The sequence below is a fragment of the Helobdella robusta genome, assembly GCF_000326865.2.
Source record: "Helobdella robusta unplaced genomic scaffold HELROscaffold_30, whole genome shotgun sequence".
NCBI lineage: Eukaryota > Metazoa > Annelida > Clitellata > Rhynchobdellida > Glossiphoniidae > Helobdella > Helobdella robusta.
The window spans coordinates 897,554-910,010 of record NW_008704502.1 but is presented as its reverse complement, the minus strand read 5'-3'; the positions used below and the strand labels follow the sequence as shown (position 1 = coordinate 910,010).

The 12,457-nt window shown below is 35.2% G+C and overlaps 4 protein-coding genes across 4 annotated transcripts in view; 3 read left to right on the top strand and 1 right to left on the bottom strand.

Moving 5' to 3' along the window:
- Nucleotides 1-3,869, top strand: part of HELRODRAFT_81526 (hypothetical protein) — a gene marked incomplete at both ends in the record, with an annotated part of 9,860 nt that extends 5,991 nt beyond the window's left edge. Inside the window, 3 exons of the mRNA XM_009021988.1 lie at nucleotides 3,120-3,276; nucleotides 3,370-3,509; nucleotides 3,594-3,869. Of these exons, the coding sequence (XP_009020236.1) occupies nucleotides 3,120-3,276; nucleotides 3,370-3,509; nucleotides 3,594-3,869 (573 nt within the window). The remainder of the gene's footprint in view (nucleotides 1-3,119; nucleotides 3,277-3,369; nucleotides 3,510-3,593) is intronic.
- A 41-nt stretch (nucleotides 3,870-3,910) lies between these two features.
- HELRODRAFT_147640 (hypothetical protein) lies at nucleotides 3,911-4,135 on the top strand (the record flags this gene model as incomplete). The annotated part of the gene is made up of 1 exon (XM_009021987.1): nucleotides 3,911-4,135. A coding segment is annotated over one exon (225 nt), but the record flags the coding sequence as incomplete, so codon positions are not given.
- Nucleotides 4,136-6,589: 2,454 nt separating this feature from the next.
- On the top strand, nucleotides 6,590-9,273 carry HELRODRAFT_174537 (hypothetical protein; the record flags this gene model as incomplete). The annotated part of the gene is made up of 6 exons (XM_009021986.1): nucleotides 6,590-6,648; nucleotides 7,263-7,412; nucleotides 7,647-7,723; nucleotides 7,914-8,129; nucleotides 8,199-8,409; nucleotides 9,192-9,273. The coding sequence occupies 6 exons, from the start codon at nucleotides 6,590-6,592 to the stop codon at nucleotides 9,271-9,273; spliced, it is 795 nt and encodes a 264-aa protein (XP_009020234.1).
- A 1,639-nt stretch (nucleotides 9,274-10,912) lies between these two features.
- Nucleotides 10,913-11,998, bottom strand: HELRODRAFT_174536 (hypothetical protein; the record flags this gene model as incomplete). The annotated part of the gene is made up of 2 exons (XM_009021985.1): nucleotides 10,913-11,074; nucleotides 11,786-11,998. 2 exons carry the CDS (start codon nucleotides 11,996-11,998, stop codon nucleotides 10,913-10,915), a joined length of 375 nt encoding a protein of 124 aa, XP_009020233.1.
- Nucleotides 11,999-12,457: the final 459 nt, after the last annotated feature.

Here is a 12,457-nt window from a genome sequence, read left to right as displayed (position 1 = left end):
GCACACACACACACACACACCATATCTATATATATTTATAACCATTTAAAAAAATTTTATGAAAACGCAGTAGTTTTAGTTGGACATCTTTGTATAAATAGCGTTTGAGTTTGAATTAAATGATGATGATGATGAAGAAGATGACGATGAAGAAGATGAAGACGATGATGATGAAAATGACGACGATGATGATGATGAGGCTTAATGATGATAATGATAGTTGTTTATTTCATTTAATTTACCATTATTTATTTAATTTTGTATTAATCATGTTGATAATAATAACGATCTAATAAGAACGAAACTAAAACTACTACTACTACCACCACTACAACTACTACTATTGCTACTACTACTACTACTTCTACTATTACTACTGTTACTACTACTACTATTATTACTACTACTACTACTACTACTATTGCTACTACTATACTACTACTACTATTATTATAACTACTACTATTACTACTAACAATAACAACAATGATATTAATAATAATAATGATAATAATAATATAAATAATAATAATAATGAATAATTATAAATAATATTAATCTTTATTATTATTTATTAATTTCCTCTATCGACTTAATCTATCTATCTGATGATTTATTCTTACATACATGGTTAGCCGTTATGTGTGTGTTTGTCTGTGTGTGTTTGTCTGTGTGTATGTGTGTTTGTCTATCTGTCTCGCATAACCTGAAAGACATGTGTGTGTGTTGTGTGTGTGTGTGTATCTGTAAGTAGTATATATATATGTGTGTGTATATGTATGGAAATGTATAATATATGTATATATGTATATGTATATATGTATATATATATATATATATATATATATATATATATATATATATATATATATGTATGATGTATGTATATTGTTATGTGTATTATAAATGCACGTAAATATCTTTTAACAGGATACAAAGTGTTTTTATTTTTCAAATTTCAGAATGAATTTAGATTGATTTTTTAACAATTAATAAACGATTATTAGCTAATTAATTCAATAATAAGTAGTAATTGATAGTATTAGTAAAATATTTTATACTTCCATAGTTAAATAGGATCGTAACTTAAGTAACTGTACCATCATAATTGAATAATAACTCTATTACAAATTAAACCCTCTGCGAAAGAAATAATGAAGATCGAATTTAACAAATTGTTTTTATTGGCTATAATTGCGGTCAGTTCGGCGACTTCTTACAAAATCCTCCTAGCAGGACCGCAATTTGGCAGCCACGTCTTCAAGCTGAGAGAGGTAGGAGCCGCGTTGCTGGCAGCAGGACACGAGGTCTACATAGTTTTAGATTCAAAATTCGATCCGAAATTCGTGAAAAGAGTTAGAGGTGAAGGTTTTAACGTGGAAGTTTTTGAGAAGCGCGGCGGATTCCCGAGTTATGCGTCTGAGGAGTTTAAAAATTTCATCTTAAATGGTGTTTTTAACGTTCCGTTTGATTATAGAGAAAATGTGAAGCTGTCGATCGGTGTCTTTGAAGATGAGTGTGGGTCCATGATGACAGATTTGAAGTTTTTGAAGGAGCTGGAAGGGGTTGAGTTTGATTTGGCCGTAGCGGAGCCGTTCATTCTACACATGTGTCACCTACTGCTTCCAAAATATCTCAAGATTCCCTTTGTAAGCATGTCCTTCAACTACAATCCTCTGAAAATTCGGTTAATTTTTTTTATCGTAATAATTGTTTCGAATTATTTTTAAAATTCTGTTGATATTATTGCAAGGGTGTGTATTAAATTTGAAAAAGAACCGATTCTTTAAAACGTAAATTACACGGTAACCATTACAAAATTTGTTAAAAATCACCAGCACTGTATGATTTAAATAGCTGGTGTTGAAGTGAGTGAGTTCGAATGCAAACAGATCCTCGAACATCATTACATTCAACGTGTGAAACGCGTTAATTTACTACTACTACTACTACTACTACTACTACTACTACTACTACTACTACTACTACTACTACTACTACTACTACTACTACTACTACTACTATTATTATTATTATTATTATGCAATAATCTACAAACGAATAAACATGTACTATCCAACTGCAGTTCTTCGTCGGCACTGGATAGATACACAACAAGACACAACAAAATATTGACAATAATCCTCGACAAATTAAAATCATGCGCCAACCCAGATGTCTCCATTTTTGCTGATCTAGAGACGGGAGATGTTCAACCACTATCATGCTTATTCAAGTCATTGCGACCAGATATCGCATTGCTACGCGGTGAAACGTTGGAAATTCTGGAATTAACAGTCTGCCACGAAACCAACTTCCTCAGCTCAAAAGAATATAAACTATCTAAATACTCTAATAATTGGAAAAATAACTTAATTGACGATTGCAAACATTTGAAAATAAAAATAAATACATTCGAAATTTCTACATTGGGTTTATTCAAGCAATTTAATTTATCTCATATAAACATTGTTTGGTCTGATAACTTTTGCAACGACCTTATTAAGTCTGCTGTATCATCGTCGTACGCTATCTATTGTGATAGAAATTTGAAATGAACCAATTTTGAAACTAATTAACTCTGGCTGCACTCACTCGATTTGAATGATGAGCTTCGCAGATTTGATAAAACACTAATTACTTCATTGACTTTTTATTTTATTTTACTTAATTTGTATTGTCATTTTTATTGATTTTATTGATGAATAAAAGATTGTTCCCATTATTATTATTATTATTATTACTACTACTACTACTACTTCTACTACTACTATTACTACTACGACTACTACTACTTCTACTACTACGACTACTGCAGCTACTACTTTTAATATTTACTTTGATACACTTGAGGAATACTGAAAAAATAATTACTAAATTATGATTCACATTTAAATTATAACCAAAATAATTATAACAGATCTCCGGGCCTGCCATCTTTCTCGCCAAGACACTGGTTTTCAAACGACGTAGAGAGAGATGCGACATTCTTCACGAGGTTTTCAATGCTCCTAGGCACCATCTACCTATCCAGCGGGCTCTCCCCCATCAACACAAACCTCAATTTACTAAGGAAATATGCTCCTGAAATAGATTCCTATGAAGATCTGTTGAGGGAGTCGTTGTTGTACTTCTACGAAGTCGACCACCATTTTAATAGTTTCATCCCTAACTTTCCTAATCATATTTCAGTGGCCGGGCTGACTTGCTCTCCGGCTCAAAATCTTCCGAAAAATATTTTAGATTTCATTAACGGCAGGATTGTTGACGGGAAGGGTTGGTTTAGTAAATCAATCAGTCAATCAATCAATCAACCAACTAATCAATCAATTTGTATTTATATAGCGCAATTTTTAAACGTTGATGCAGACCCTGGTGTAATTCTCATGAGTTTTGGTTCTTTCGTGGATTACATGCCAAATCGACTGATCGAAAAGTTTTTTAAAGTCTTCGAATCTCTCAATGAAACCATCTTGGTGAGGTATAAGATCAAACAGAACGACACGCAGGTACGTTAATAAACATTTTTTAAATTAATCATAAAAAAAATTAGAATCTTGCGCAGATTTATAAAAAAAAATGATATTGCCTAGCCTAAACCAACGATACCAACAAACGTGATGATATCAGACTGGCTGCCCCAGAATGACCTCTTGGGCCATCCCTCCACCAAACTCTTCATTACGCACTGCGGCAACAACGGACAGCATGAAGCTCTCTATCACGGCGTCCCGATGTTGGGATTCCCGCTCTTCGCCGAGCAGGACGAAAATGCCAGGAAGGTCATCGCCCTTCAATTCGGTTTGATCATGGACATAATGACTTTCACTGAGAAGGAGTTATTTGGTTGGTTTATTTCTGTTTTTTAAATAAATTTTTAATCAAGCTTCACTTTTTCTTGTTTGTTTCAGAGAACATTCTCGAAATATTGTACAACCCCGAGTACAAAAACCACATACGGCGCATGTCAGACGCCTTCAGAAATCAGCCAATGACAGCCCGGCAGAGAGCTCTGTTCTGGATCGAGCACGTGATCAAACATGGCGGAGGTCATCTGAGATGCAGTGCTATGGACCTGTCGATGTTTCAGTTTCTCTGCCTCGATACAGTTGGACTTTTTGTCTTCATAATTATTTCCCTCTCTTTCCTCACTCTGAAAATTTTTATTGTCACGCTTAAATATGTCTTAAAATTTTACCAAACGCTCTCCTGCAGGCTTAAAGTTAAGCAAATCTAACCCTCACGTACCTTTCATTCATAGATAAAACTATCTCACTAAACAATAACCGAGAGAATAACTTATAAACTGCAAGAGTATCTGACTGAACGTGACTAATTCTCATTAGTTCGTTGACTTTTTGCTTGCACTACTGATCGCATTTCTGTTGAGACAGTTTTTTTCTTTGTAGTTTAGTCGCAGATTTAAGTTTGACACACTAAACAAACATGAGGTGACTGTCTTATATCTGCTTGAACTTTGATGTTTCTGTTTAATTGTATTTTATTATGAATAATAATATTTTATTATTATAACATATTGTAGTATTATTATTTTATTATTATTATTATTGCTATTTTTATATTTACAAAACTTTTTGGACAAAATTCATTCCAACTTCGTAGTTCACTATATTAACAAACATGTAATTTATGTATGTGTGCGTGTGTGTGTGCGTGACCGAAATGATGAAAATATGAATATAAAACTTTATTTTTCAAAGATAAAATACAGTTTTCAATGTTTTTTTAGAACGCATTTAAAATCTACTAACTCAGTGACCAGTTTTACGTGAAACAGACCCATCAATCTACCTACTGTACTACACGCATGGCGTTTATTAATTATAATTATCAATGGCGGGATTGTAAAGGCGGTTGCCCCTGGCCATTGACCTTGTTCGATTGCATAGAGATCCCCACGTATTATAACCACTGTGTGTGATGTGTTGATTCACGTGTGTTTTGTAAAATATGCACGGTGTCTGTTGATATCTGTAAAAAAATTTTTAAAATGTTCTTGTAAAGTTATGCAAACTCGATTTTGTTTGTTTAATCCGGTAAAACAATTTTGTCAAAGTCGGTTCTCACCTGTTTTTTAAAACAAGATCCTTTTGGACATTTGAGAACGAAAGATATGTCATTGTTGTTTAAATGTTATGTATTTGTGAAAAATATTGAAGTATGAGACTCTTTAATTTGATTGGATGATTTGTTTGTTGATTGGTTGGTTGGTTTGTTTGTTTGTTGATTGGTTGGTTGGCTGGTTGGTTGGTTGGTTGGTTGGATGGTTGGTTGGTTGGTTGGTTGCCTGGTTGGTTAGTTGGTCGATTAAGAATTAATTGTTTTTTGTTTGATTGATTGGTTGATCAACTGATTAAATGAAGTGAAAGCGAAAGTGACTACCTCATCAGCCAAACCTACAATCACTTTTATCAATACAATTAAATTTTTTGTCAAAACGTTGCTTACAATTCATTCATTTTCTATCATATTATCCGTTCAGCTATTTAACACATTAACAGTTCAATTTTGTTGTTTAAGAATTTTCAATCTTGCATTTTACTCATTTTAATTTAATTTATCTAATAATAACAAAACGAAATAAAAAGATTAATTGATAAATAAAAATATACATTTAGGAGCGGGCCATCATTGAGTGAATGAGATATATGTTAGAATTTTATATATTTTAATAAATGAACAATAGAAACTCGACATCAATGTAAATTTCCATATATAAAACATACGTACATCTCTTGATCTTTTGATGCTAGCTACAAAAAAAAAAAAACTATCCCATCTGTCATGTTTCAACATGACTTTTAAGCGAAGTAATTTAAACAACCGTAAAACACCACACACACACACACACACACACACACACACACACACACACACAACACACAACACACACACACACAGAGAAAGAGAGAGAAAGAAAGAATGAGAGAGAGAGAGAGAGAGAAAGAAGAGACGTATGACTGGCACACACATAGTTAACTTTAAATTTAATTTATTGATATTGGTCAATTAAACGTCGGTAACTTTTTTAAAAACTAGTAAATTTTTTAAAATCTACCACCTCACTTTTGAACTTTGGAAGCATTTAATTGTTAAGAGTTATTAATTTTAAGAGATAAATAAATAACGAAATATAAATATCTATATGTATATGTACATGTTTTTTAACGTGAATGATGATGTTGAAAAACTACAGAATGAATTCATACAGTGTACTGTACATATGTTACTGACTACCACGCCATTAAAACCGTAAAAATATTGATTTTTTTTACTAATAAAACGAATGAGATAGGCAAAACAAAACGCAGTTCAATAAGGATAATTTTAAATATTTCAGTTTTAAATAAAATTATGTTAATTTTCATAAAAATTACTCAAAAAAATTAACTACTTAAACAAAAATACTAGCCTTAATTACTTAAGAATACTAGCAATGATTAAAATAAGTAATTTACTAGTGTCAGTAGTAGTAATCGGAGTTTATATGCTGTGTTTACACGTGAAATATTCCTACAAAATATTATTTGTAAGCCAACAGTTCGTCAGTCACGTTTATAAAACGGACATGGTTGGATCAGCTTTGATGGAGGCAGGACACGAGGTGCATAGGGTTTTAGAGTCGAGGTTTAATGAAAATATGATTGAGAAGTTTCGAGAAAAAGGATTTCAGATGCATTTTTTTCAGGGAACCAGATCATTTTCCGAGATTTTTCCCAGAGGAATTTAAAAAATTTCTCAGCAACGAGATTTTCAACGTTACGATAGAGTTCGTTCAGCAGACTAAGGGTGCAATATAGGCTTTTGATGGGTGATGAAAGGTTTTTAAGAGACTTAAGAGAAGTAAAATTTGATCTGGTGGTCGTCGAGCCGTTCATTCTGCAAATGTGCCACTTTTGCCCAAATATCTCAACCTACCTTTCGCCAGCATCTCGTATAATTATAACCCGCTAAAAACAAGGTTAGAAAAATTAATATTTCTGTATTAGTTGTTGTAAATATATTTGAAATAATCTTTCATCTGCTTGTTTCAATTTATGTGAATCTATTTTTGTCCTTGTTTAATTTTCAATAGTAACAGGCAATGTCGCACGCATAACAATTGACGGTGGCACCGTACGCGAACGGGATCAGTTCTGTTAGTCCTTTATTTTCTAAACATTTGGAAAAATATTTCCCACCATAATTCATCCCTGATCTCCATCCTTGTCATCATTCTCACCACAACAATGGCTCTCCAGAGATGCATCGTTTTACGTGAGGTTTTCCCTACTGCTCGGAAATATCTACCTATCAACCAGTCTCTCGCCCATCAACACAAATCTCACCGTCTTGAATGAATACCTCCTTGGGGTGACCTCCTATGAAGATTTGGTTAGGGAGTCTCTAATGTTTTTCTACGAAATTGATCACCACTTTAACAATTTTTCCCGCTCTTTCCCAACCACATTTCCATTGCCGGCCTGACTTGTTCACCCACTAAAGCACTGCCTGTCGATATTTTGAACTTCATCGACGGAAGAATAGTTAACGGAGAAGGTTAAAAAAAGTATATTTTATTATGATAAATTATATAAAAATAATTTATTTGTTAAATGAAAATTTGTTTCTAATGCTTACACAAGACCTTGGCTTGATCCTAATGACTTTCGGTTCATCCGCGGATTACATGTTGAGATCTATTGTGAGGCAGTTTTTGAAGGTCTTTGCATCTCTCAACCAAACCATTCTCGCTAAATTCATCATCGATCCAACTGACAGCGAGGTTTTTTGTTAATATTTGAGTTAAGTTTAAATCTGTTCAATCAAATTATCATAGAAATAAAAGTTGAAAACCATCTACCTCAACAGCTGATCTCCATGATTCCTCCAAAATCTTTTAATCCTTGAAGACTGGCTGCCCCCGAATGACCTCCTGGGCCATCCCTCTACCCAACTCTTCATCACTCACTGCGGCAACAACGGACAGCATGAAGCTCTCTATCACGGCGTCCCGATGTTGGGATTCCCGCTTTTTGCTGAACAGGACAAAAATGCCAGGAAGATCATCGCCCTTGATTACGGTATAACCATGGATATTTTAAGTTTCACGAAGACGAAATCATTTGGTCAGTTAACTGTTTTTTAAATTTTAAATTACTTTTTCATTTAGCAAATTTATTTTTCGTTTATACTAGAGAACATTCAAGAAGTTATTCACAACCCGAAGTACAAAACCACCATTCAACGTGTCTCGAAGGCCTTCAGAGAGCAACCAATGACAGCCCGGCAAAAAACAGTTTTCTGGATTGAGCACGTGATCAAACATGGCGGCGATCCTCTGAGATCAAGCGCCATGGATCTGCCTATGTATCAATTTCTATGTTTCGATACTCTAGCACTTCTCATGTTATTAATCGTCGGAGTTCCTTATAAAACTTTTAGTATTCAGGAAGGCTTTCAATTACTACAATGAGAAGCTGGTCATTGAGAAAGTTAAAAACTTCTAATTTTCAAACGGTCTTTAAAAACGTTCTCAGCTATAAAAGTAGATATCTGTTAAAGTTTTATAGTAATAGATGAGATAGTTATGTTGAAATTTATGTTAGGAAAGCAGTTGTAAATGATTGACATATTAACAAATTCGTCATTTCCCTCAAAGAACCCTTGCCTATTTCTGTGTCAGACTGTTTTTTTTAATTTTAGATATATCCATTTTTAAAAATACTCAAATTTTCAAATATGATGATTGCTGGACATGATTTTACATAATTTAAAAGTTTGAAATGATTTGAGAATTGTATGTTGTATGACTGAAATTAAATATTTGTTGAACGTCAAACTTAATTACGATTGGGGGAGTGGATTTTACAAAATGTATGAGTGGGTAGTGAGTGGAATCGTTCGGCTGTGAAATGACAAATTTGATGACTTGAAATAAACTAAATAGGATGGTTGATGTGTTTGCCAAAAATTGAAATTTATGACCAAGTTTTTTTTTCATCTAGAATGATTACATATCATGTTTTCGCAAGGGTCTGGCTGTATTTTTTTCCTCTACTTCGCTAGTTTCTCATTTTAACGATACATTTTATTAATTTTTAATCCAAAATCCAGACATCAATTAGAATTTGATAAACATTTCACTCACTTGAATTCGAATTTCAATTATTATTAACAAAAAATACCAGCAAATATAAACTCGACAAAACTTTCCACACAAAATACAACGAAACAGAATCACTGCCCTACCGAAAGCAATGCAAGTTATAAAATCTTGAAATTACATACTTTTTTCAATAATTTATAATCAAATAAATTTTGTACAAATAATTAGTAAAATAAGATAATTAAATTAATAAATTTAGATAACTATTTATTGGTGGACCTAGCTTAATTAACTACATCAGCACCACTTTCCAATAAATTAGAACCATTGAGCGAGTTCAGTCAAACGTGGTGACTTTTTTCATGACACTATATCAAAAATACTAAATATATTTCAAAATCTTTGGGGTAAAATCAACAAAATATTTTATTCTTTTCCTCACACTCACATAAATACATACATACTCTGCATACGTACATCTTAATATATAAACACATAAACACACACACATACAAACACCTCCCACACACACACACACGTACACAGATACATACACACATACATTGGTATTTAATGTATGAACTTTTAACACACAAGCTTCAAGCAGAAATGAACACCTGTTGAATGATAATATCGATTTACCTGTACGGGTACGTGCCTCTAGAAGTATTTAAGATTCTTATAAAAACAATACATACATACATACATGCATGCATACATACATACATACATACATACATACATACATACATACATACATACATACATACATACATACATACATACATACATACATACATACATACATACATACATACATACATACATACATACATACATACATACATACATACATACATACATACATACATACATACATACATACATACATACATACATACATACATGCATGCATACAGGCATACATCCAAACATACATACATCCAAAACATACTACATGTATACATATGTTTAAGTATGTTTAGTACGTTTTGAGATAGTATAAATTTTTTATGTGCAGGGTTTATTGATCGAAAATAGATACATACATATATGTACCTATATAAATACATACATACATACACACTTAAATAAGAAAGACAGAGGGGTCAGACCGATTGCGGTCAGGAACGTTTGGAGGAGGTTGGCCGGCAAATGTGCCTTGGCCCTGGTCGTGGTCGAACTCAAGACCAAATTCTGCCCGACTCAGTTGGGTGTCGGGATTAAGGGTGGCGCTGAGGCCGCTGTTCATGCGGTTCGAAGATTGGTCACCGACCTCCCCGATCAATGGGGGTTTCTGAAACTGGACTTTAAAATGCCTTCAATGCCTTGAGAAGAGACTCGATGTTGGAGGCTGTCAAACTTTTTTGCCCCAATATCTATAATATTTGCCATTCTGCCTATGGCGGAGTCTCTTCCCTTGGCTACCACTCTTGGGTTGTAGAATCGTCCGAGGGGGTACAGCAGGGTGATTCCCTTGGTCCTTTGCTGTTCACACTAACTCTTCATCCACTCTTAGAGAAAGCTTCGTCCACTTTCGTTTGCGCTTATCTGGATGATATCAGCATTACTTCGGACGGCCCAACTCTGGCCGATAGCTACAAATATTTGAAGCATAACTCCGCTGCAATTGGTTTAGAGTTAAACATTAAAAAATGCGAACTTCACTGCCAAAGTTTATTTCAGGTGCCGCATGCGCTGGCTGAAAAACCCAGAGTTGGTGCATCAGAATTGAGTTTTTTAGGCACACCCTTGGTCGAGGGCGATTATCAAATAAAGTTTTTTGACCAAAAGCTCTCTGAGCTAAAATTCGCCCTGGGTCGTGTTTCCTGTCTTTCGGCCCATGATGCCTTGACTATTATCCGGAATGCCCTCAGTTTGCCCAAATTGATGTACTTCCTGCGTACATCCAAACACATTGACCCTTCTAAATTGGGCGAATTTGACGGAGCCCTGCGCACCGCCCTGTCGTCGATTTGCAATGTTCAAGTGACCGACAGTGGTTGGTCCCAGGCTCAGCTGCCGGTGCGATTTGGTGTGCTGGGGTCGCTTAGCGTGGTTCAGCTGGCTCCTGTTGTTTATAATTCTTCTGCCGCTGCCACTCTCGACCTGCAGTCTTCCCTGCTCTACCGGTTTTTTTGTTGCCGCGATATTCTTCCCCCAGTGTCCGCCCCGGGGGACCGTACGCACGTCCAAATTTGAACGAAAAATATAAAAAAATCTTTCAAAATTTGTTGTCTTCATACGGCGACGACTTTTCCACCGCTCGTTTGTTGGCCATGTCCAGCGTTGCCAGCTGTGGGTGGTTGAGATCGTGGCCCAACACCTCTGTGGGCACCAGGCTTGACGACGACGAGTCTGTGAGATTTGCCATTGGCTTCAGACTTGGCCTGGTCATTCAAAATAAATACACGTGCGGAGGTGACGCAGGGGCGGACGAGTTTGGGCACCACGGTTTGGTTTGTCGTCTGGGTGGGGGCCGTCAACTACGTCACTCAGCGCTAAACGAATACATTTGTCGGCTCTTCTCCAAGGCTTCAATCCCGGTTCTCAAGGAACCATCCGGCATTTCTGCGCATGATGGTAGGCGCCCGGACGGATGCACACTAATACCTTGGAGAGCCGGCAGATGTTTGGCGTGGGATGTTACGGTCCCGAACGATATGTAAACCTGACAAGTAAAGAATGCGGTTTGGCCGCGGCCAGGGCAGCGGACGAGAAAATGAAAAAATATGGGAACGCCCTCCCTTCGATGGAATTCTTGCCAATATGTATCGAGGTTCTCGGCCCGATGGACCCCAACACCCTTAATTTTCTTAAGGCAATATGTAAAATGATCAGCGTCAGATCAGGCGACAGCAGGGAACTGTTTTTCGAAACTAACCACATTTCGTGCTTGTTGCAGCGGTTCCTGCGTGTCTGTGTGCTTGAAAATATCCAACTGAATGCCGACATAAAGCAATTAACGACAAATCAAAGTGTTAATCCATTTGATACTTGATGTTTGACGGTTCAGTGTCACTCATGTTTTGGTATTTAACTCAAACCCATACATACATACATACATACATACATACAAACATACATACATACATACACACACACACATACATACATACATACATACATACATACATACATACATACAGACATACATACATACATACATACATACATACATACATACATACATACATACATACATACATACATACATACATACATAAATACATACATACATACATACATACATACATACATACATACATGTAACTATATAAAGACTTTTGAGGCTAGCGAAGGAACATATGCTCGACGGTAACAATCATTGGCGATAAACGCGAGTAC